The sequence below is a fragment of the Crocodylus siamensis genome, chromosome 11 (genome assembly GCF_052110815.1).
Source record: "Crocodylus siamensis isolate JL-2025a chromosome 11, ASM5211081v1, whole genome shotgun sequence".
NCBI lineage: Eukaryota > Metazoa > Chordata > Crocodylia > Crocodylidae > Crocodylus > Crocodylus siamensis.
In genome coordinates, this window is record NC_143405.1 from 437,050 (window position 1) to 462,726 (window position 25,677).

General features: G+C 42.2%; 1 protein-coding gene across 2 annotated transcripts; it reads right to left on the bottom strand.

Moving 5' to 3' along the window:
- Positions 1-1,797: 1,797 nt before the first annotated feature.
- ZBTB34 (zinc finger and BTB domain containing 34) lies at positions 1,798-20,830 on the bottom strand. Of its 2 annotated transcripts, none has more exons than XM_090022506.1 (2): positions 19,714-20,830; positions 1,798-8,150 (listed from the first exon to the last, which is right to left on the bottom strand). In XM_090022506.1, exons 1-2 carry the CDS (start codon positions 19,905-19,907, stop codon positions 6,629-6,631), a joined length of 1,716 nt encoding a protein of 571 aa, XP_089878632.1. In that variant the 5' UTR covers positions 19,908-20,830; the 3' UTR covers positions 1,798-6,628. The 2 variants fall into 2 exon arrangements, with proteins under 2 accessions (XP_089878632.1, XP_089878633.1); XM_090022507.1 differs by lacking the exon at positions 19,714-20,830 and adding an exon at positions 16,630-16,765.
- Positions 20,831-25,677: the final 4,847 nt, after the last annotated feature.

Consider the following 25,677-nt stretch of genomic DNA (forward strand, 5'->3'; position numbering starts at 1 on the left):
GCCAGGAGATCAAGGGAAATGATTCTTTCCCTCTGTTTGGTACTGGTGATGTCACATCTGGACTCGTGTCCAGTTGTGGGCCCCCACTACAGAAATGATGCGTACAAGTCAGAGAGAGTCCAGAGGAGGGCAACAAAAATGGTTGTGGGGCTGGGTGACACGACTTGTGAGGAGAGGCTGAGGGAACTGGGCTTATTTAACCTGCAGAAGAGAAAACCATGGGGGGATTGAATAGCAGCCTTCAGCTCCCTGCAGGGGGGCTGCAAAGAGGAGGGAGCTGGACTGGTCTCAGTGGTGGCAGATGACAGAACAAGGAGCAATGGGCTTAAGTTGGAGGAAGGGGAGTTGAGGCTAGATATCAAGAAAAACTCTCATGAGACGGGTGGTGAAGCACTAGAACAGATTACCCAGAGAGGTGGGGGAGTCTGCATCCTTGGAGGTTTTAAAGACCCAGGTAGACAAAGCCTTGGCTGGGATGTAGTTAGGGCTGCTCCTGCTCTGAGCAGAGGGTTAGACTAGATGTGACCTCCTGAACTCCCTTCCAGCCCTCATTTTCTACAATCTCCCCAGATTCTAGGCAAAAGAAACATTTGCTCTAGGTGAAGGAACCTGGCATGACTTTTGGCTCTCCTCCCCCAATGGGTACGAGAAATGCCACAATTGCCCCACCCCTAAAATCCCACATATCTTCCATTTAGAGGATTTGGGGGAGTGGGAATCTAGGACAGATTATCAACAACTTACACCCTTCCATTATGGCAGCACTAAAATATATTTATACATGTAACCTAAGCTTTGCCTCCACCCAAATTTATCATTCACTTGAAGCTCAACCAGCTTTGCAATACAATGCAACTCCTGTGTTCACCTTTTGCCTTCCATGTGCAGTGAAAATAAGTACAAATAACAAAAACCAGTTGCAATGGAATCACAGTATAATGATGCAGTGTAACTGATGTTTGTATAGACCTAACAATATTGCTTGGCCCTCAGGGGAAAAGGTTAATTTCTGGAATGCAAATGAGCCAGTCAAGGATAGAACAGTTTCAGAAAATTAACTAAGTATGCCACTGGCCAAAGATAAGGGGAAAATTTACTGCCGGAATTGATACTTGCATGGGATTTGAGCATTCTCCTGGTCAGCTCCCACAAAGCAAGGAATAAAGTACCAGCTGGCTGATTGCAGACAGACCAATTAAGGACCTGTCCAAGTGCTGGCACCCACGTTTTAGTTCAGTGGTTTTCAACCTTTTCTTATTTGTGGGCCCCTAAACATTTTTGAATGGAGGGGAAGACACCTATTCATTTTAAGTGTGGGTATCTTCGTACTTCTGGATTGATCAGTCATCTTTCAAGGACTGATAGTCTGTGGACCACCGGAGTCTGTGGACCACAGGTTGAAAATTTGAGCCCATTGTTAGAAACACTTCCCAGGTTCTGGTTTTGCTGTTGGCTGAAGTCAACTGACCCTGCGTCCAGACTGAATTCCACTTTGGAGGCAGAGCATAACTCCTGAATTCAGTCTGGATGCAGGGTCAGTTAACTGCAGCCAACAGCAAAACTGGAACCTGGGAAGCGTTTTAGACAAGTTGTGCATCACTGCATGCCTGCAGCATAGCCTCAGACTGAGTAGTAGTCTCAGTCAAGGCAGAGCAGAAATTCTTTGCCTCCCATTTAGAACGTCATATAAGGGACCCCTTGATTAAGAGTAACCACTTACAGATGTTTTGATAAAACAGCATAGAAAATGCAAGTCTTTAGTGTTTAAATATGTGAATTTATACACTGACACCACTGTTTTGCTCTAGAAGCATTTTAATTTACAAACAGCAATTCCCATTGACTTTATTTATACCATAAAAAAAGCAATTTACAAGCAAGAAACGAAAATTCATCCAAACAAAATAAAGCAGCACTGAAATATTCATGTCACAAATCTAAAACAAAATGAATACAAGAGTAAAATATCATTTGAATAAATATTTTAAAATTCATGCTATAAAATAATCCTTAATGGCAAGTTATTAGTTGTTACAGCATCAGCTTAGCTAGCTTCATTTACTTCATGTGGTGATGAAGTGTGGAGTTGTGAGGTTACCAGTTTATATTGCAAGATAATGACACCAAGTCAAGTCATTCAAACTGTTCAAATACTTATCACGAAAACCGTACAAATAATAATAGTTATTTAAAAATACCATTTTCTGTTAAGGAAATAAACACTGTTAATGTTGTGCAAGTGAGTTCTAAACTCTAATCAGATACACAACCAGAGACTTGCAGAGCAAGTCCAAAGGTTGAATTCATAGCATTTGTAAATTGGAGAGAGAGCAGTTTATTTTACCTGCTGTAGCAGCAGCTGCTTATATACGCTTAAGCAAGTCTGCTCAGTTATTGATTCTTTGCTTCACATCCCCTGAATAAAAACAGGAACAGAGTTGTCCCTTCTGTTAACATTTTTATGTAAACTTGCATAACAAAGTCAACATCATTGCAAGGATGGGAGAGTAACACATTTAGTCTAAAGTTGCATTAAATACAATTATTCTGGCACTTATTAAAAAGATATGCAAGAAAAACCTAATGGATATAAACTTTGAACATTTTGAATGACTTTACTGAATTTCTGATTAAGTCACTGAGTATTATGAAATTTACAATTCATGAACTAAACAGATTCATATAAAGAATTTACACAGTTCCCCAAATACTTTCAATATAAAATTTAATAAATAACCCTGACCAGTCTAAAAGCACCATTCAAGGGTAAAACTCCCTTGGAAAATAGATTAGGTGTTGCATATTTGAGTCCCTTTCAATGGTTTCATGTGAAACCCTTTCAGAAAAATCACAATAAAATAATCACAGTAAACTAATATAAGCAATTAAAATAAGATACTTCTTTTTTAAAGGTAAAGCTCATTCATATCAATCTTTTCCCAGCCCTTGATTTTATTCTTGCTGTTCTTCCCATAATTCAGCCTAACAGTTATAGCAGGCCTTATCATTTCAGCTACAAATAAACTGAAGGCTTCAGTATAAAAACACGTTTATTCGTGTTTGGGAAGATAAAAATATTGAAAACTATCAATTTAGGTCTACAGTATATTCTGCTGAACAGTGAATAGACAGTATCCTTTATGCTCTTAAAAGAATTCACACTAAAATGCAAAACCAATCATGAGGCGCTCTGTTGACCAAAACTGAACTTCTGAGACACTACGCTTATTTACAAAGTTATTTTCTAAATGTATTTACAACTTTAATAGAAAGTATATGGAAGATAACTGATTAGGAAAACTAAAATAACTGTTTAAAACCAGAAACATTAGCAAAAGTATAAAATTCTTTGTCTTCACAGTTTGTAATAATAGGTTTAACATCTAGAGGAAAGGACACTGTCACTGTTTTCACATTTGTCTATGTAAATTAAAAAGGTAGATCAAGAAGAGACTCAATTATGAACTAGCCTATAATGATTTCATGATGTATTTTACTGTCAAATATTTCTTCACATATCACTTATTGACTTCTGCATTTATTGTAAATGAAATGTTTAACAGTTCTGTGCTAACTTAAAACTGTACAGAAACTGGTACTGTACAGTACTTTCAAAACTTATTTAAAATAACACAGCATACTTTGCCTTGGTGGACTTGTGAAATGAACTTCAATTTGATAATGCTTTATGTTTCATGGTAATGTTAATCCTGGCATACCATCATGTGACAAGGCACAATTTAATTGCTGCTGCCAGACTTGAAGTTCACTTTCTACCAGTCACACTTTGCAAGAAGTATAAATATAATGCTCAACGATGTTCTATGCTTACTTAAATGTATGCATCCTGTGAAGCACTGCTCAACTTTACAGTACTGTGTTATGGCTTGATAATTCTTAACACTGCTAGCAGTGGAAAAGGTAAATATTATACCAACATGAATGGGAGCAAGTGGAACTTACAAACTGCTAAATAATGATATTGTAGAAAAATGATCATTTCCTGCCCCTTAACAGTCCCATTACAATGTTTGAACCTGAACCTGTACAATCAAAGTGATGTATATTTGTCAGAGACAATTTTGGATAAGTCACTCTTTGGTAAACTCAAACCAGTTTAATAAATTTACAAATACAAAGAACTATATTTAAATAATGTTAAGACTGTGACAGAACAAAAGTCAGGAAATGCAAAACTTTACAGCCTTTTCCCCTACTATCCTCAACTCATATTACCATGGAAACCAGCCATCCCAAAGGCAACACAGCACAAGTTTAAGATAAAAGGTCAAGCTTTACTCTGCATTCCTTGGCTTTTGTGCGTCTCAAACTTAATTTTATCAAAACACAATTTTTTGCATTTAAATACTTAAAAACCCATACGTAAGAACAACATCTGAAACACCAACACATGTTTAAGTGGGTAAACATGTAGAGATCTAACCTCCCCTTGATGCACATGTACAATTTCCATTAGTGGAAACAGGAGCTCTACTGTTGCTTCAGGGAGAGAACAAACCCCTTATTTAGGCAGTTTTAGGAGGAAAAGGCAGATTATATACCCGATTTAACTAAAACTACTCCTATAGAGCAGCTGGGGTTTTATAGTGTAAGTCTGTATTTAGTAACATTAATCCTTATTGCAGACTGTCACAATATTAAGAGCTAGTGTATTTTTATAAAAAAAGTTACTGCACAAATATACCCCAGACTCATGGGGTAAGGGCTTGAAAAATATTTAAAATCCCACAAAAAGCAATTTTTGTTATAGAAGTCCAAAAAGCACCGTAAGCCAGCAAACCTACCTTTTTGCTTCCTTTAACTTTGAAAGGAGCTTTTTTTTTTTTTAAATTTCAAGAGATTAAAAGCATAATCGCAGGTACATTTTGGATGTCTGAAAAATGACTAAAAAAATATAGTGCCAAATGTTATAAAGCATAATTCTTGTATATATTTAAAAACTTGTGATTAACACAATTGTTATTTCCATAATTCTGTTGATCAGGCAGAATTCCACCTAGTAGTGTTTGCTAGCTCATGCTTTTGAGGTCTCTTTTAAGCTATAATCTCATTGAAAAGATTTTGTCTTTTTTTTCACTGTTACCATAAGGTTTCACATTTTCTATACTATACTGACCTAAATGATATCAAAGGTAAAGTTAGCACCACATTAAAAAAAGCATTTGGTAAAAAAGGAAAAAAAAAAGATTTAGAGTATTTTTAAAGTTATTGGTGGCTTCTTAATGCAGAAAACATTAACCACTGAAATTATAGGGAAGCCATAGTGACTCTGTAATACTCACATATGTAATAACAGACATATTGCTCGCAATTCCCATATAGTATTTTTACAAAAAAGTACAAATTCCAAGTGCTGGCATGTCACTTGGAGATATAAGTAGGAAGTCAATGTGCACCTGAAACAGCTCTCTGGGAAGAGACCTAATACAACACTGCTTGGAAGTACTGTAGTTTGAATTACAACATCCCTTTTGGGCTAGTATTAATCAACTATGTGGAGTGATTAAGTTCGATTCAGTTACCTGGTATGTTTCTACAGTACGAAATGAAGGTAGATTCTGAGGCCAGTAAAAACACATTTAAAACCACAATGCTACTTTTGGGTTTGCTAATATAACAATACAGTTCTATAAAAAGGTCAGCACCACAGGTTGTCCAGCTTGTATTCTAGACAACAAACAAAAACCCAAACAATTCAACCATAACTTAATAGATTTATGGCATTTGGTTTACATATCTGTTATAAAGCAAAGCTATTTGCTTTGCTCACTTTTGGACACAACATAATATTTTAATAAAACAAAACCCAAAAAACATTCTTCTAAAATCAAACAAACAAGCAAACAACAACAAAAATCCCAGCAAAGTCCTAAATCCTAGGCAGAGATGAGACTGAAGAGTTGAAAGCCTTGTACGTGGCATACACTTTTACATATGCTTACATTCACCCCATCCAGAGTAGGAAAGTGAAAGCATTTTATTTATATATATTTATATATTTATAAATATATATAAATTGCTAGCTACCAAAAATAGCTATTTAAAAACTAAACAAAATCCATCATGAGGACACATGGAGGGGATGCAAGGGACAATATTCTCTCCCACATGGTTATGTAACTCTTATTACCAATGACGAGAGGTAAGCACAGTAAGAGAAGATAGAGCCACCTGGAGCATTCAGCACGACTGCCAATCTTAATGTGTTTCACTCGCCCAATTCATGTTTCACCCAATCAACCTGTAGGACACACACACACACACACACACACACACACACACACACACACACACACACACACACACACACACACACACACACACACACACACACACACACACACCCCCAACCTGTAGGACACACACACACACACACACACACACACACACACCCCCCCCCCCCCCAAATATGATGAGCATCTTCAGGAGTGAAAAATACTCGGCCTTGTTCAAATGCATGGAGAAACATTTATGTCGCTTTCTCCAGAGACCATTTCAACCAGATTTCCAAAAGGTCAGGTAAATTAAAAGGCTCATACACTTGTATATAAAATTATTACAGAAGAAAAGTAATGTGCTTTGCTTGGGTTGCACTTAGAATGTAGTATTAATCAGGTGTGTTGGACATTGTGTGAATTTCCATACTAGAATCCATAGCTTCAGAGGCCGAAGTGTCATTATCTATTTTCTGTTCCACAAATGCTTCTGTTCTTTCTGGAGACTCTACCCGATTTCTCACTTCTGCTACCCCAGGGTGATTCTTTCTCAAATGCTGGTTTAGTGTCCCTTGAAAAGGAAAGCATTTACCGCAGATCTCACAGCGGAAGGGTTTATCATCTGTGTGGCCACGAATATGATATTCAAGTTGGTCCTTGCGTGTGTATTTCTTCCCACAGAACTTGCACACAAAAGGAGTTATTCCCATGTGTAACCGCATATGTCGATCAAGGCTCCCCTTCTGGTTGAAAGACTTTCCACAGTAAATACAAATTAACCTCTCGTTGTATGGATACCAGTGACCTCTTGCACTTCTTTCCCGTGGACTGTTTTCATATCCTGGATTACTCACTATGGTTTCACTGTCACCCCCTTGCATCAAGCCCTGAATATCACTATGCAAGTGTCCAGTGGATACCCGTTTTTGGCGTGCACGACCTCCTCTGAAACAGCTCAGCATAGACCTTGACGGACTAGAATTACTCAGGCTTCCAAAGGTTTCAGATGCACTAGTAGCCTGGGATGAAGTGTGGGAAAATGAATATACATGTTGTAGCACAGACCCATAGGAGCCAACATTTATTGCAACCACCTGCTCTCCATCTACCATTTCAGTATGGTATCCATCATCACCAAGGGAGGAGCTATCAGAACAACTTGGTCGATCAGATTTCTCCATTTTCACTTTCACCTCTGCAATCTGGCTCTCCCTTACTATCAGATCCCCTTGCTCATGATCGCCTTCAATCTGAATTTCATATTCAGAGACGCTCCCGCTGCTTCCTCGATCTGAATGTCCTTCTTCTTGCAGACGATTGCGTAAAGTCTTGCTTGGAGTAGTTTCCATTCTAAGATCACTACCTGCTGTCGACTGTCGCACCTGAGAGCAATAGGGGGGAGATATTTCAATAGGGTTGGCAAAATAGCTGCTATCTTTAACTCCATTCCGGTTTTCTGGATTTTCTTCAGCACCAACAGTGACAGAGTCGACATCACCAACACTGATCTTTGAATGGATACTTTCTAGTATCTGTGTGCACTTGTCAATGACGCACTGCATTTGTAGAAAGCTAGCTGCAGTTAGAAAACTAACAACATCCTTCAGCTGCAAAGACATCCTTCCAGTGTAACAAAACGAAAGCAACTGTTCAAAGACATTGGGGTTTTTAATAACTGATATTGATAAGCCACTCATGGTGCTTAATGCTGAATGGTCACGGAAATACGGAGAACTGGCAGCTAGGACAGCCTTATGAGCTCTGAATGGCTGACCCTGAATGTGCACGATGATGTCGCATAGCTTCCCTTGCAGGCGAAGCTCGTTTAACTGGCTCAGAACAGTGTTGCTGTACTCGGGCACATCAAACTGAATGAAACTGCTGCTGTCCATTTCTACTGCTGTAAAGCGTAATCTGAAAAAAAAAATAAAGAGATTTACCACTGAGACATTATACATACCCATTATCCATTTAAAAAACAAGAGTACGCATGCCAAAGTAGAGTCATTGGGTTGTTCTGCTTATGAAATCTAGCATAACAAATCAATCAAGCTTTAGCAGCTTTCTGTCTCCTGCTCACAACTTGGTCCCTGGAATAACTAACAGTTTGGGCCACTGACAATTCAACTGCTCTGGCGCGTCCATCACCAACTTTAAAGTAGTGTCATAACATCAATCTCAACTAGAATGGCAGAACATGATGCCATCTAGAACCCTATTCATACCAAAGTGCTAGTTACAGCTTTAATTTACAAAGTCTTTGCCAGGCTGCAAAGTAAGAGGCAAAAATCACACAACCATTGCTGTACCACTGTGTCCACATGCCCAAGTCTTATTTTACCAAGTACAGCAAGCTTTTTAAAAGCCTGGCAAAGACAAGAAGGGCCAATGAACTGTTTACTGTATGTGTCTAGAACCTACTGTCTGGAGAGATTTTCAGTTAACACATCTACTATACAGACATGTAGTATTAATGTACATTGACAGATAAATAACCAACAGATTTCATACAGATAATGAAAGAGTACACTTTCATTATAATTTAATACACTGTTACTGCAACATGGTGACTGATAAGGTAGGTTCTGTAGCATGGGGAAAAAACTGTAGTTTTAAACACACACAAATTCCTAGAAGCAATTATATTGACTTAATTGAGAGCACCTAGAGATGTGCTGCAAATATATATTATTGAAATAGTTATTTCTTAATAGGTCCATCAACTCCTTTGGCTCATATACAGTGTCTAGTGCAACATATCTATAATATATTTTACTCCCATAGTCGTTTCCAATAGCTTCTCTCCTTGGAAATTAATCACAAAGTTTACACTGAAAATATTAAGCTTTGGGAATTAGAACTACAAGGTAAGGAAGTTCCTAGTAAAAGGAAACACTACTCTTACTTTGCAACCAGACCCAGGTATCCAGACAGCTCTATATGCATATGCTATATGTGCTTCAACACTCAAAGCAAAGTTCAGTCAGCAGCTACCAGTGAACTGTCAGTCTTTGAGCGTCTGTTTTTTTTGTGGTTTTCAACCTGTCCCTTTTTTTGCAGGCTATACATGCATTTGAAATGAACATTACTTGCTTCTGGTCATTTCAGCATCTCATATTTTTGTCTACACAACTGAGGCTTCACTGAGCTATTCAACAGCTGTTCCCTTCTGAACTCATTTATGGGTCATCTGGTAGCAACAAGTGCAGTTCTGAGTCTGGAAAGTCAAACCTTCTCCTGCTACCTAAGCATTCTCATTTCCCGCAAAATGTCTGGAACTGCAGTTCCAAGGACTCCATGGAAACAAATGCATTTCAAAATGCAGTCTGAAGAGAGTGGCACTTCTGCAATTTTTCACTGCACTGTTATTACTAAAACAACCACAAAAAGAGAAACTTGTTGCCCAATGGTTCCCATTTCAAAACCTTCCACTGCAGACACTGGGTCTTTCTATCCCAGAGGACTGCTACTGACCAGAGGTCTAGAGCCCTCAAGTGGCTTTACAATAATCCCTGCTCTTCAGTTGCTTGATAGTCCAGGTGCATTACATACCTACCACACCTGGCTTCTCCAGCTCAGGAAACAGGAATCTCCAGGTCATTCCTTACTGGCTGCACATAGTAGGAGGCATATCAAGATATTTCTACACACTGCTGAATTACCTTGTATTTGTGCCTCAAATTACATGCTGTCATGATATGAAATATATGAAATTTAAATTACATTATCTGCAACAAATGATGAAAAGCCAAGCACTCTCCTAGAAACCCTTAGAGTTCATCAGGAGAGGAGAGCAAAGAAACCCCCTAAGAAGAACCCAGGAAAGGGGCGGGCAATTATTTCGAGAGGAGGGCCACTTAACTGAGTTTTGGCAAGCCATCAAGGGCCACATGGCAGGCAGCCAGGGGCAGATAAATATTAATTTTCTAAATTTTTGGGGGCCTCACGGGCCGGATAGAATGGCCTGGCAGGCCGCATCTGGCCTGCAGGCTGCATTTTGCCCATCCTTGACCCAGGATCTGTCTGTCTTCCTTGTCAGTGGTGCTGCTCCAGACTGTTCCTGCAGCAGACTGCCTTCAAAAGTGGGATGGCTTTAAAAGCAAGATAGACAATGTCTAAAAATCAGACACAATCCAACTGAAACGAAAATGCGTGTCGTCTTCCTCCACATTTTTCACCAGTCCCTTTGTGTTTGGAAGGAAGTTTTAAATATCAATTCATAGATGAACATAATCACATCAGACCATATAGCAGCTATTCTGCTAGATATTTTAAGTCCTTTCCAAATTTAAGGATATTAATCACAAGGTATATTTAGCAATGCTAATACAATTATAAAGTACCATGATATTTTAGCAACATATACTGGCACAGTATTTTTTTTTAACTTGCTCATTTGGGTTTCATTAATTTTGTCCTATATTAGGATAGACGAGCCATTTTATAATGTTCTTATAGTAGAAAACATGGAGAAAAAAGGGGACCTAGGAAATGCTTACGAAGTGACTGGATCACTGTATGTAAGTTAAGAGATGATTTCAGATAGCACAGAGTTCTTTAATCTAGCAAACATTTAATGAAACCAAATTCTCAGGAGCTGAAGCTTGACAAATTTGGACAAAGAATAAAAAGCACTTATTTTTATAAAAGCACTTAATAGTGATTAACTATTGAAGCATTTAACAGACTTGGTTATTACAGCAATGACCATCTTTGTCCATCATGCAGGAAAAGATTCAACTCTCCAACGGGTAGGATGCACTTTAAGAGGAAGAATTGCTCCGTGGTTAGGGCACTCAAGTAGGAAACCCACGTTCAATTCTCAGCCAATTCAAACAGAAAGTCTGTGGCAAAGCAAGTCTGTTACTTACTATTAGTTCTCCCTTGGTAAAATGAGGATAATAGACCTGCCCTACCTCAAAGATGTGTTCTAAGGATATGGGGGTGTATGTAGATATCAGGGCTGTGCGAAGCTTCAGGAGCCGATTCGATTCAGAAGAGATTCAGCCCACTTCAGGAACCGAACTTCTGAATCTGAATCTAATCGGGAGACCAAGTACAAGCTCCGAATCAATTTGAAGCATTTGAATTGATTTGGAAAAGCTTCAGAAAAGATTTGGCCGATTTGGAGATTCGGCCATAGATCCAGGTGGCAGCTTCCCCATGGCGTGAGTACAGTGCTGGGACTCGGCTGGGGGAGCCATGGGGCCTCTCCCTGGCCAATCTGAATCACTGAATCTCTCCAAATCAGCACCGAATGTTCTGAAGCCAAAATCAGTTCAGGACAGCGATCCGAATCTCTGAATTGAATCACTGTCCCCTGAATCAGCTGAATCCGAATCAAATACTTCCCTATTCATAAGAGATTCCAATCACCACTTCTAATCACGGACAAATAAATCACTAGAAAATGGATTTTTAAAAAGTTATGAAAAATAAAGAATGCTGCCATCTTGTTGATTTAATTATGCAACATATAACTGAAAGAGCTGACCTGTCCATTAGAAAGTATCATCAGGCCCTGCCTACACTTCAAAGTTAAAGTGAATTAAGGTACAGTGAAAAAATAAAATGCAAAAAGGTATTCATGAATTCTTGTAGGCCTCCATATTAGTTTGCCTCACTGATTTTCATTGAAATAGCTTTTCCATTAGAAAGCAAGGTTATAAGCAGCAACAAGGGCTTCTGCTTCAAAATACAAAGCTGTACTTCTGAAATAGAGTCACTTGAAATGTGATCATTTGCTGGATGGATTTTTTTTTTCCCCATCAGGGAACGGTCCTGATAAAATCTCAGTTGAGACTTCTATAACACAGAACTAAAAATTATGAAATACTTAGCATGTACACAAGCACATATATGCAGGAGGAAAGTCTAAAACACTCATTTTAACTGATCAAGAAAACTAATTTAAGTATGTTTCAGCATATGGCTAAGACTTGAGTATTACTTACTAAGCACATCCTTGTCCTATAACAGTGGTTCTCAATCTTTTTGGACCCGAGTTCCCCACCTCCCCCCACCATATAACTTTTGTGAACCGAGTTGCACCCAATTTAAAAAATGAATTTATACATAATAGTGCTTGCATCCTTACACAGGGGCTTGGCAGTAGGGTTGGGGGACTGTCTAGGCAAGGACAAGCCAGAGCCTGGTTTATCCACTTAATTTACCTGCTTATCTCTTGACACCTCACTTACCTTCTCATTCCTTGCAATACCCATCAAAGGATCTGGCATCACCCCAGGCTGCCCCAATACCTTGGTTGAGAACCACTCCCCTATAATTGACAGACAGAGTTCAAGCTAGTGCAAATGACACCAGCCAGAATGCTTTGGCAGAATGCAGCACACACCATTTACATGCTGCCCTGGAAGTGCATACTCTTTTTAGTGGCCCTGTCCAAAACTGGTCCCATTTCCTCCCTATTGCTACACTGTAACAAACTCTGCTCATCTCATCTGCACATCACACAAATAGGCTTAGAAGAGATTTCAGCAGGTAAGTGCATGCCTTCTTCAGGCATAGGGAGAGTCTGCTAGAAAATTGTGCCTTGCTTAAATGCACAGGAACTCTCTGTGCCCACTGTCTGCTTTGTTATGCTGGTGAACTCTGCTGAACTGGCCACCTGGTCAAACTGACTGGGAGTCCCCATCGTGAAGCTTCTACAGCAAGCCCTGAACTGACCTTGTGTGTCCATTTCAAAGCTGCTATTGGACAAGAAAGCACTAGTCAGCCTAAATGAGGTGCTAAGCTTAGAGCAAGCTGTTCCTGTAGTTAATGGGCGCTATTTACAGGGATCTGAGCACATATTGGGGTAAGGTCAGAAACTTCGGAGCCCCTTTTCAGCTCTGAGGCTACGCATTTAAACAGACTTTGTACTGGTTTCCTGATAAGCCACACTGTATTAGCATAAGCTTTTGTGCCAGTATAAATGCACTGGCAGGACAGCTCCAACTAGTATAGAAATGTAGTTAAATACATAAGCCCTACACATCCTTACTGGCATTTCCATTTGGCAAAAACTGCATACTTGGTCACAGAGCTAGGAACTAATAGTCACTGATTTTAGTATCGTAACAGCGCATTATAATCCCCTAACTGAACTCCAGTATAAAACAGGCCAAAGATAACCATCTACTGATTTATGCATCAAGATCATAACTTCAGTCTGGACTACTACATCTCCTTTAAATACGCCCAGTCTTTTCTATCAAGGCGTCAAGCTACTGAGAATCTACCATTTGCCTACTGGCTAACTGACCTCACTGTGTCAGCAACATACCCATTATTTCTCATCTAGGTTTGCTACCTTCAGCTCCCAACCAGTGGATACAATTTACTATTGAGTTAAAGAGCTATTTGCTATCAAATCTTATTCCCTTTGTTACCACTTGCAGACCACATTGAATTTCCTTCTTAACTGTCACTTATATAAGTTAGGTAGATGACGCTTTTTGGGACTCTCACTGAGAGGGATGTTTTCCAGAACTCATATTGTACCTCTGCCTCTTCTTTGAACTCTTTACTGCCCTTTTTAAAAGTACAAAAGCCAAAACTGAACATATTGGCTTACACTTCCATTCCACCCAGGAGAGCGCACAAATACCAATAGACTCTTCCTCTGCCTGAAGAAGGGTGTTTGTACCCAAAAGCTTGCAAAGACAATTTTTCCAACTATTTAGTTGGTCTAATAAAAGATGTCATGGTTCCCAAAGACTCTTATCTGCCTATGACCTTAGACCAGGGGCAGACAATTATTTCAGGCAAAGCGCCACTTACTGAGTTTTGGCAAGCCATTGAGGGCCACATAACAGACAGCCAGGGGCAGATAACTATTAATTTTCTAAATTTTTTAAGGGCCCCACGGGCCAGATAGAACAGCCTGGTGGGCCGCATCCAGCCCACGGGTCGCATTTTGCCCACCCCTCCCTCAGACCAACATGGCTACAAACAACAACCCCAAAACTGGACACAGCATACCAGTGCTGGTTTCACTAATGCTGCAGACAGAGGCTTCCTTATTCCTACTAGAGTTTTATATACAGTCAAGGATTATATCTGTCCTTGTAGCTACTTCTTCACACTCTCTTTTGCTGGTCTTTATACTGTTGCCCCCACCACGGTAATCCAGTTGCAAAAAGAGCTGATGTTCAATTGCTTATCTTTTATGACCCCATTTCTTACGACAAGCTATTTCAGACAACAGGAGTTTCTTAAACATACAAATATCAACGTTATCAATTTCTTGATAAGTAATTTTAAAGTTAACTAAGCCAAATTTAAACGCTTCAAATTACATACTATCAAAAATCATGGCTCAATTAAAAAAAAGCCCAAAACAAAACTGAAAATAGGAGGTGATGCAACATGCTTAGTATTTCATTTTAATGCCATCACGTGGTAACAGCAATGAAGCATCATGTAACTGCTCAATGCAGCCATACACTTGCCAACCTCATATTAATTTCTGCTTCTAAGTCTGCACCTGTTTAATTTAATTTGCTTGCTGATATATACCTGTCTTTAAAGACCATGCACCATGCAAGTTACAATCATTCTAACTCAAATTTAAATGCAAGAAAAAAATCAAGATACCTTCGCTTACACAATTTTTCAGTCATCAGAAAGAGACCTCTAGACAAAAGAAGTTATAACCATGTGGTTATTAGTGTAACAAATGTATAAAAAAAACTTTTGCTATAAATTTTGTCTGAGCTGTGATCAAAATGATTAGATTGTCATCAGCTGCAACCTGACACTTTTGCAGAAAAAAATGAAACCATAAGTCTCAAACTGGATACAGCATGCCAGTTCTGACAAAAGTATAGGAATAAGCTTAAAGAAACTGTAATAGATGTTCACAAATACCTCCTCCTAACTTTAAAAGATTCAAGCGTTCACTGCTCTCATTTGTAAGAATCTGAAGTGTCATATTTATGCAATCCCAGGGTGTTGGTACCAGACTCATAACGCAAGAGGAATTCTCAGATGTGCTTTCATTTAAGACAATGACTTTGGCTTCTATGATTGCTGCAGAGTTTTAGGGTCAGATCCTCACTTTCATTTAAGCAAGCTGGGAGACTAAAAAGCCAACAGAAAACTTTCCTTTGCTCTGCAGCTACTCCTAACCCTGCACACAGTCAAAACTGCAACCACACAGGGACACAGCTAAGGGCATCCCTACCAAGCCCTCATTCCTTCAGTGACACCGCTTGTCAGGAGAGAAGAGAATGACTGTATAGGGCCTTCAGATCAGATCTACTCCACAGACGGATCCTTCTTCATCAGGATGATCTTTTCTCAGGTCCTCACTAAAGTATGGACAGGATCTGGAAACAGTATGGCATGAAACATGTGCTATACAAGAGACTCCGGCCCTCAGTCTTGCACATTTTTATATAGAAAAGGAAACCAGCATTTTACTAAAATACTGATTTTCTTGAACAAGACTTTCTTCCAGGTCAAAATTACCTAAATTAACTGTACTTAACTAAAAGCCTTTGTGATACAGTTAGTACAAAGTAGGTAGGACAATACCAATCTTACATATTTAAAAATCCACTGCACTACAAGAGGATACTGTCAGAAAATTCACACATTTAATTAACATTCAAAATCAAGTCCTATATATTTTGATTTCATACATCTAAAAGTACATTATAGAAACACGCTACAAGGGACTAAATATATAAATGACACACTTCCTCGTGGAGTTTCCATACTCAATCCATGTCCCCCCGCACATTAACTTAGCTAGTGGAGGGCGAGCAGGTCATCATCCCCAGGCCCCGACTATGAGGGTGTACCAGAATCCTGCCCAGGAGTCTACCATGGCAAGGGCAGCCCTGCCCTGCATGGCTACAGGATCTGAGCAGCACAGCCCTGCACACAGAAGTGCACCCGAGCAGCAGCGGGTGAATGGAATTGTGCTCCAGTAGATGCAGTCCTATGCTCAGCAACAGATGTAGGGTGGGGGGAGAAAACAGGGACTCAAGGACTGCTCTCAGGACCTGCACCACTGGGCAGCCGCACTGGCTACAGGGGCAGCCGCTGCCTTCCCTGGGGAGAAAGCCAGAGAACATAAGACTTCCCTTCCACCCCTGCCCACATTTACCAGGCACTGAATAAGCATACCCCCATGCCAGGCACTAAATAAGCTTGTTACACCTCTGTCCAGGCATGCATTATTTCTTTAATGTAAAAAGTGACAGAGCAGGATGAATAGACTGAACACTTCACCCCCAGTATCTTCAGAACACATTTTTAGCTTCCTGGAAAACACATACAAAATAAATCTAAATACACTGAATATGTCCACCTGGAGTTCTGCATAACATTAGATCTTTTTACTGCGTTGCATAAGGAGGACTAACATTTAAGAACTGCTTACCCCTCATGCACAGTAGTGCTGAGGTGGGCAGAAACACCCACTGAAATCATAACAGCTGAACAGGCTCCAGGAACAGGTAAGTTGTCAGCAGATCAGCCCTCTACTCAAAGGGTCCATGTTGCACTGGTGAATGAGAAGCAGGTGTCTAACTGCCAACTGCAACTGCCAAAGAGGATTTCATGAGACAAAGCCAGTAGAATGATACAAGAATTGTTTTTGGGGGTTTTTTTTGTTTTTTGTTTTTACAGTGGCTGAGAAGAAAGGCCTAAAACACTCATGTGAACTATGAGGGTTTAAGAAATTACTCCCTAGCAATCAGTATTTTGAGTAGTATAAAGTCTGTACCTGGAAAATTCAGGTTGAGAAAAGTCAATTTTTAGATTGATGGTAAATCAGACAGAAATGTACACATGCCTTTTATGGAACAATTGTGAACTCTTAAAAATAAAAACCTGTCCTATAATTAAGCAGTAATCACAGCACTGGCAGATCAAATGATTACAAGATCCATTCTACTTCAGAAGCTGCCTGGAACTGGAATCTTAAAACCAGACAGATCCTCTCATCTGTCCATTATTTCAAAAGACATCACTTACCCACATTCCACATAAATCTTGTGCCTCTGACTTTTATTTTTGGAAATACAGCTTCAAGAAACTCAAATGATAAAAAAACCCCAGTTGTTTGCTTTAAAGGAATGTACCCACCAACATTTTAAGTTCCCTGCATGGACATTTTTGTAGCTTTCATTTTGAATCTCTCAGAAAAATACCAGAGCACTACTGAAAAGGGCTGCAATTTACTTCAGTTAATTTTGGTACTTTTTATTGTTGCATTCAAACCCAATTTTGCTTAGAGATTCTCCAATAATACAGAACAGGTTTGCTATGGCACTTTTCAAGTTTCAGATAATCTGAAGACCCACTACTATATCCCAAGTTAGATATTGGTAAATCAAGCAAGCAAACCAAATTGTCTTCACGTGCACGAAACACAAGTCACATAACCTTGAATGTACAAACACTGGTCGTGACACCAGGATATTAATACATCTATAGGACCTGCAGCTGATTTCTCAAGAGCCACTCAACAACCTGGCATAAAGCATTTCAGTTCTAACATGGAGGACAACAGTGTGCAACAAGACGACAATACCGCACTCTGAGCACTGGGTGCCAGATCACAGAAAAGAACATAGAAGTGATTGGTAGGTTTCATATAAATGGCTAGATATGCCAGAGGCCATCACTTTTTTCTTCCAATTTTCAAGGAACGTCTACAAGTCCCAGAAGGTGTCCAACCTCCTGCACCACACCATGACCATGAACCAGAGCACTGACCAGTGACAACAGTCCAAAGCAGCAAACTCAGCTTGTGATCTGCGTGTCAGAACATTCCAGCTGTGATAACCGACGTGCAAATGCTTTGGTTCTGAAAGTCATGGACTAGGATTAATGAATTAATGTGACTTTTCTTCAGGACAGACTGAACCTTAGCAAAATCTTGCTAGCAAAAGTCATGCCCTCATCTCCCTGCCACAAACACAACATAATCCCCACTCCTCAAACAAGGCATAAGAACCACAGTACTTCTCGCCCCTTTGACACTTCTGTGAAAGACTTTGAGATCTGCTTATCAGAAGGGGTTAGTTAACTGGACACCTGGGGAAACAAAGGCACAGAGAAAGGGGGAGGTAGGCTTAAGGCCACCTGGTCAGGAAGGAGCAGAGCCTCACAGGATTCAGGCATCCAGGTCACAAGCTGATGCTTTCTCCCTAGTCCCACAATCGATCCCCGCAGGCTGCAGGACTCAGCCTCAGCACTGAGTGGGCATCATATTGAAGATTTACAAGTGTCCGAGAGAAAGGAACGCTTGTTATTATTTCAGTCTCCAGGATGATGGAGAACCGAGGGAACGTGCATGTGATACAGACACCACGCACGGTGGCAAGTCTGCAGCAGAGGAGCTGCTACGCACAACTATAAGAAATGGTGACAAAACTCCTGCTTGCCAGCCCTTAACATCATTTCAGGTGCCTGCTGAATTTTCTTATTGAAGGAAAAAGCTATTCATTTATAAATATCAGCATCAGCTCAACGGTACAGCTTGCAGCGCACCAAGAACAATGTCACAACTAAGCGGGTTAATTTCTAGTCTCAGAGAAATCAGAGGCTGCGTATTTGGGCACAGAAGGCCTCGTGTACCACAAACACGAGGTCTGCTGCCTCTGCACTTCCAGCATGCGCCTTGCTTGCCACCAACCCTTCAGCGGCTCCCTGCGCAGACCGGTCAGAGCCTTCACACGAGCACTGGGGTCAGTGGCACCCCAAAGACTAGGCGCCAGCAAAACACTTCCGGTCCTCACATGAAATCCCTGATGTTAGCCCACCAAGTCAAATCCAAGTAAGTAAATGCATCACCTGCCCCTGAACGGAGCAACGTTCAAACTGCCACGTGGCCCAAATGAGCAGCACTGAGGTGCAGGCGCCATGGTGACATCCTAGAAACGTGCCACCGCGCACGAGCACCAGCACCACTGCATGGCACAAAGAGCAGCGAGCCCCGTGGAAAGCCATAGTCTGCAGGACCTGGCTTGGTGGTGCACTCGCTAGTGACAAGCGTCTGCGCGGCGCAGGCGGTGTTTCATCACCAATGACTCCAAGTGGTCGGTGCTTCCCTAGATCCCGCTAGTGCCGTCTTTGGACACCAGACGTTTCAGCAAGCCCGCGGCTCTGCTAACAGCATCCTCCGCCGGGCCACGGGCGGGAGCTCCTTTCTCTCTCGCGGTCCTTGCGGCAACCCCGCGCGGGGCGGGGCGGGGCGGGGCGCGGCCGGCTCCGTGGCCCTGGCCGGCGCTCCGACTCGGAGCCTCGCTGCCCTCCTGCAAGGGCTGCTCCAGGCGATGGCACGCAGGAGCCGGTGCCTGCAGCGGAGCTCAGGGCGCTCCTCACCCGCGCCCCCACCCCCGACCCGCAAGGAAGGCAGAGACGGGGCGCCCCTCAGGCCAGGGACACTCGCGCCCGGCGGCCCGGCCCGGCCCAGGGCGGCGCTGCGAGGGGACCCCGGCGGGCGGGCGCGGCTCACCTAGGGTCGCGGTGTCTCACATGGCGGGGCCCGGCCCGGCCGCCTACCCGCGCCCAGCGCCGCTTCCCGCCCGCTCCCTCGGCTCCTGCCCCGGAACTGCTTCCGCCGCGCTGCCCCCACCCCACCCCCGCTTCCGCTTCCGGGGCGGCACGGGTCGTGCCCCCGCGAGCCGGGCGGGCGTGGAGTAGTCTCATGCAGCGTCGGCCCCGCGCGCCCACAGGCCCGTCCCGCCCGGCGTCCGGAGAAACGCGCCGCGCCCGCCTGCCGCTCGCCCGCCCCCGCTGGACGCCGGCTCGTCCTCGCGCCGTGTGCGCACACCCTGGCTGCTCGGCGCACAGGTGTCGCCGGCGCGTGCCGGTCACGGAGGCACCGCTCCAGAAGCGGCGCGGCTCGAGGGCCGCGTCCCCCGCTGCAGCCTGGGGCGGCCGGCACGTCGCCGGGAACGCGCGTCCATCAGAGCCGCTCAGTCAGTCCAACACGGACGCCGAGGCCAGGCTAGTTACGGGCCGCCCGGCCGCAGGTGGCTTCGTAACACGACTGAGCGTTTTGGCGAGCGTCAAGCTGTACTTTAGCACCACAAACGTACACGTTCAACTCGGAGCTGAGAAGAGATCCTAACTGACTGCGATAAAGAAACATGTTTTACCTGGTGTGGGGGGGGCGACACCAGCCTGGTGAAGCTCTCCCCTGGCAGCGCTGAGACTGTGCGGCCCTGTGCAGCGCCAGCAAAGCCCGTGGCAGTTTCAACCACAGGGAGGGAAGCACAACCTGGCAGAACCGGATCCGATCAGCTTATGTGGAACTGTCTCAAATACTTGTACACAAAAGAAATGGCTTGTGCTTGCTGAGAGCCATGCATAAATTACAGTTCAGACAGTTTCCTTTCCTTCTTGCCTTCTGTTAATTATGCATACCCATCACATTTCTTTTGTCAAAGTTTTTGGTAGGTAGATAAAATGATCACATTGACATAAGTCAGCAAGTTCAAAGGGAAGACACTTCCTCATGCACCTTGACTTGTGAAATCCTGGGTAGTGATACCTGATGTCATAAGCATCTTCACCAACAGATATCAAAACACTCTACTGAGAATTCCAATATAATAAAAGACTGTCTGTCGGTCTGTGTCTGTCTGTCCATAATGCTTTTGGACACCCGCATGTGCTGCAGAGAGGGCAGGTGGCAATTGCCCACACAGCCCCAAGTTTGAGCCACTGCCAGGTAAGTTTGTGTCAGCAGCAAACACCCCGGCTGCCCAAGCAGCAAAGCTTCCCCACACCTCCCTGCCTGAGGGCAAAGGGGGGCAATCACCATAGCGGCATCCCCGCAGAACAGCTGCAGGGACAGGGAGGCAGGTGGACACGGGCCAGACAGATGTGGAGTAGCAGGGGTTGGACCTGAGGGGAGATGGGTGGGGATTGGAGCAGGGCTGGACCCAGAATGGTGGGGAGGAGGTGTAGAGTGGGGCTGGACCCAGAGCTGCGGGGGAATGGGGGGTGCAGGGCCAGACACAGGGCTCCATCATTTTTGATGGGCAATTTGCTAGTGTAACCTGGGCGGTACTCCAAGAGGTACCCCCTCTCCAATTGAAGGGTTCAAAGCAGGTACACAAGCGCTGTGTGAGGTGTAGGGACTCTCCTCCCCTATAGAGCAGAGCCAGACCACCAATGGGGAGTTAACCATATACCTTTTAATACTGGTAACATAATAGGCATATAGTGGACACTAAAACGCCCCAAGGCGGCAGGATTCAACAAAGGTTAGACACTTACAATCACTGAGAAAACAAGAGTAACAAAATATAGAATTCAAACAGCAGAACAAACAATATGGGTTGGTGAAATATACAAAGGGCGCAAAATGTTAAATGACAAGGAAACATAGGCCCTTGGTACTGGAGGGGGAGAAAGTGGGGGAAAACACAATGGCCTCTTTCCACTGCAAGAAAATTTGCTTCTTTTTATCTCACCCCAAGTCACCTCAGCTGAGAACCCAGATCCCCCACAGGAATGCTACCATACAGCCACCACTGGTGGCACTGCTCCAGCCTGCTAGGGGCCTTAACCTTCCCGGAGCCCGACCTCAAGTCAAGCTGCCTGGCCTCTGTTTGGAGCTGGATGCAGAACTGGGAACCTCTCAGGTCGCTGCTCAGATCTTTCTTGGAGCGGGAGAACCTGTCCTGCTGGCTGCAGCCTCTCCTTGGGGATCCTGGAGCCCAGTGGGGAGCCTCTCCTGCCAGCCACATGCTGCACTGCTGAGGGTCCCACTGCTGCCTGCAGGTCCTGCTCTTTCAGGCTTTTCTGGGGCACTGCTCCTGCCCCACTAGCTCAGCTCTATGAAGCTTCTTCATTGTTGTCCCTCACTGATCTCTGGCTCCTGAGTCCACCCATGGTGACCCCTTTATCCCCCTCCAGGTGACCCAAGGGGCCAATCGGGACACGGGTGGGAGAGGAGAGTGAGTCTCTGGGGCCCAATTGGTGCAGAAAGGGAATTCCAAGTCCTCCAATCATCTTTTGCCCCTTCAAAACCCCTGGGCCAAATCATTACTGGATTGGTGAAGAAAGGGAATCCCAACTCCTCCAATCATCTTTTGCCCTTTCAAAACCCCTGGGCCAGGTCACTGCCAGCCAGCCCATCACACTAGTATTAGTGTATTTCTCTATTGTGTCAAGGTACAGAGAAGCAGTGACTTGCCCAGGAGGTTGGTGGCAGAGTCAAGTACAGAACCCACATCTAGCAGGCCACAACATCTTCTTGCATAATTTGATACATTCTCCCCATCAAATTGATCAAAGCCAGCACTCCAGAAGTTAGCTAGTTATCAGTGATTAGGTCAGGGAAAAGATGTGGACAGCTTATTCCTATTTTCTTTTTTAGAAGCACATTTGCAAATGATTGGAGGTAGGGGCACAACACAGGCTTCTCTAGCAGCCTGAAGTTCTGTTGTACAGCTCATTAAGTTTTTTTGGAGCAGTTGTCAGCTCTACTTCAATGGAGAGCCAAGCCCTACCTATAGCTTCTGCAAGTAATAAAGTGACTCAGAGCTAAAATGATGAACAATGCAGGGAAATGTAATGGAATATGTAGATTACAGTTACCAGATTCATAAAGAAATTAAATATGAACTGTTGTAGGTCACATTGCTTGAAAATGGAACTGGGTGTGAATATTATGTTTTATGGGGATTAGCCAAATGACCTGTTTAAACTAAAGAAAAGTCCATTCGTTCTTCGGAAGGAAAATATTCTTCCCAGTCTTAAGCAAAAAACTTTGAAAGAGCATTTCAAAGTTGTACCAGATCTAATCATCCCCAAAGCCTCCAAAATGTGTTTTCTATTTAGGTTTCTTCCCTATACCTTTTGCTCATCTCATTCTCATTTTTCTCCATGCTACAGGTCCTTTTTTCCTCCTACATAGTTCACTACTCTATCTAGTGTCCCACTTACCACTAAAGGGGACTGAGCCATGAACATATGCTACCTGTAAAGTGGTACATACTGCAGCCAGTTTTAATTAACATTGCCCATTACTTAAAAATTTACCTAATAATTTCAGTGTAATTTTATGTCAAGTTAACTCATTTGGCACTTTATCCTATCGTACTAGTGTAAAAGCCCTTAACTATAGTTTAGCCAAGTCTATTAACAGACAAAATAGAAGAGACAAAAAAGTGAAAGAAGAAATCTCAAAACATATTTTTATCTCATAATTATTAAATGCAACAGACTGGAATGGATACCAGAGGCAAAGAGAAGTCATTTACACCTAAACTTGGGGTTAGTTACTAGTGATATCCATGTGTGGGGTATGCTGCAACCCTTCATTGTTAACTGGTGACTCAGCTCCTCTTCCCAGGTAAATAAAGCCCAACTACAACTGCTGCAGTTTCAAACTCATACCATTAAACTGTTTTTGGGTTTTTTTTTAGGGGGTGGGGAAAGAAAAGGATGGGTGAGGGTAAAGAAGTGGGGTAGGCAGACTAAGTGGTACTTAATTAAACACTTAACCCTGACACCTCTCCCCCCTATGGTACAAATGATAGGACAAATTGCACAAGGAAATCGCTAGAACCTTATTTGGGATGGGAGCTGTCAGTCACAATGGTGTCAATTTGTATTTGTATGTTAAGTATCTGTTCATCCCACTTATACATAACTAACTTTGACTGTAGTTAACTGGCAATTCTGCTGGTTTATAAAAACAAACAAACCAACCCTTGACATCACTCAGCTAGATTACTTAGTGATTTCTGCATGTTGTCTACTCACCACATTTTGATTACTAGTACAGCAAAACACATTTAAATTAAGCTAGACTATCATTTTTCCTTCTGGTTGTACTGTCAGTCTGACATAACCCTCCATACTGATGTGATTTTTTCTCCCTCCTGAAAATATCTGGAAATCTTATTTTAAAAACCATCATGCAGATTAAAATGCATCAACATCCAGAATATAGCAGAGGCCATCATTTTAAAATACATCTAGGAATAGAAAAACAAAGTAAATTCTTATTGATCTACTAGCAATTTTAGAAGAAACATGTTTCGTATAAGATCAGACTAGTGTCATTCCACTTGCTCTGAAGAACATAGGGGTGGAATCACCCTGGATTAGTCGTCTTCTTCCAGGAGTTTCTTTTCTACTTAAGGCCTAGGTACCTTAAGACATTATGGTACACCAAAAAATAGAGTTCTTACACAAAACAGGTGCTAATATCTTCACTAGCTGCAGGGTATTTTGTGATTTTTTGAAATCTTGCATGAAGAGAAGCCCTGAAGATGCAGCATGAGGGAAGCACATATACAACAACCAGGGTTAAGACTTTTAGGGCCAGAAGCACACTCTGATCCCCGTATAAATACAGGCCATAGAATTAAGACTGACAAAAAGTTATTCCAGTGGGACAGATTCACATTTCCATTATGATGCACACTATGTTGGCATTGAAATATGATAGAGGTTGGTGCCTAATAGCTGCAAAAGGTTCTGCTTGCTTCCTTGTGGGCATGCACAACTGACTGTAGCAGCAAGACTGAATCATAAGAGTCCTTTCATGCACCGATCTTCCAGAACCTTCTGTATAAGCACAAGTTGTTTATTTATTTAAATGAACCTTTTTTGCTACAGATGATAGAGCCAGTGGAATTCTGGTATTGATTTTTGTGATGTAGACAACTATGACAAAATTCCCGAGGAGGCTGAGCTACCCCAGTTCCAGATGTGGAACACTGTCACCTTTCCAACAGAAACGAAGGCAAAATGTAGAGCAGTAGTAAGACTAAAGAGTGGGTCATTTCAAACTTCTATTTAGAATGTCTGCTGTAACATCACAAGAGAGGAATCTCAGGACTGAAGATACCATAAAACAGCAGTTTTGTTTTAGTTGTTCATTTTAGTCAGAACTTACCACCCTAACCCTAATGAGATACATATTAATGAAGGAGGTAAAACAGTACCTACTGTAGCAGGCAGTTTTACAGGTTCAGCAGCCTGAAATTGGAACTTAAGAAACAACACTGACAGGCAAACCAAACACTTTGATAAACTCCTATTGCTAGGTTCGTTTCCTTATTTTATTGTTATCCATGATGATAGTGATACGGACTGGCATCTTCTTGAAGTACTAAAGTTTTGTTCGAGTTGTTATTCTTCATGACAAGAGCTGCATATACTATTCTAGAACTACACATGCATTAGTTTTGTACACACAAAAAAGAAAGCTTTTACAAAACTGACAGATAACATTTATTAAAACATGTTATACAAAAAAGGGCATGGGTCTCTTCTATAAGAAGAAAATATTGAACAGCAACATTAAATTAATTAAAACCATGCTGTGCAATTAGGACAGCAATTTTATAGAGACAAAACTATCCAACCTTTGCAATACAGGCATAACATCTCACAAAATATCAAGATATGCAACTTTACTATTTTATAAGTAAAAAATTAAGCTCATTGG

Excerpts from the sequence above, each read along its gene's own strand:
- ZBTB34 (XM_090022506.1), bottom strand. The coding sequence starts at position 19,907 with ATGAGACTACTCCACGCCCGCCCGGCTCGCGGGGGCACGACCCGTGCC. Across the intron at positions 8,151-19,713 it reads GTGAGACACCGCGACCCTAG|ATTACGCTTTACAGCAGTAG; the intron begins GTGAGCCGCGCC and ends TTTTTTTTTCAG.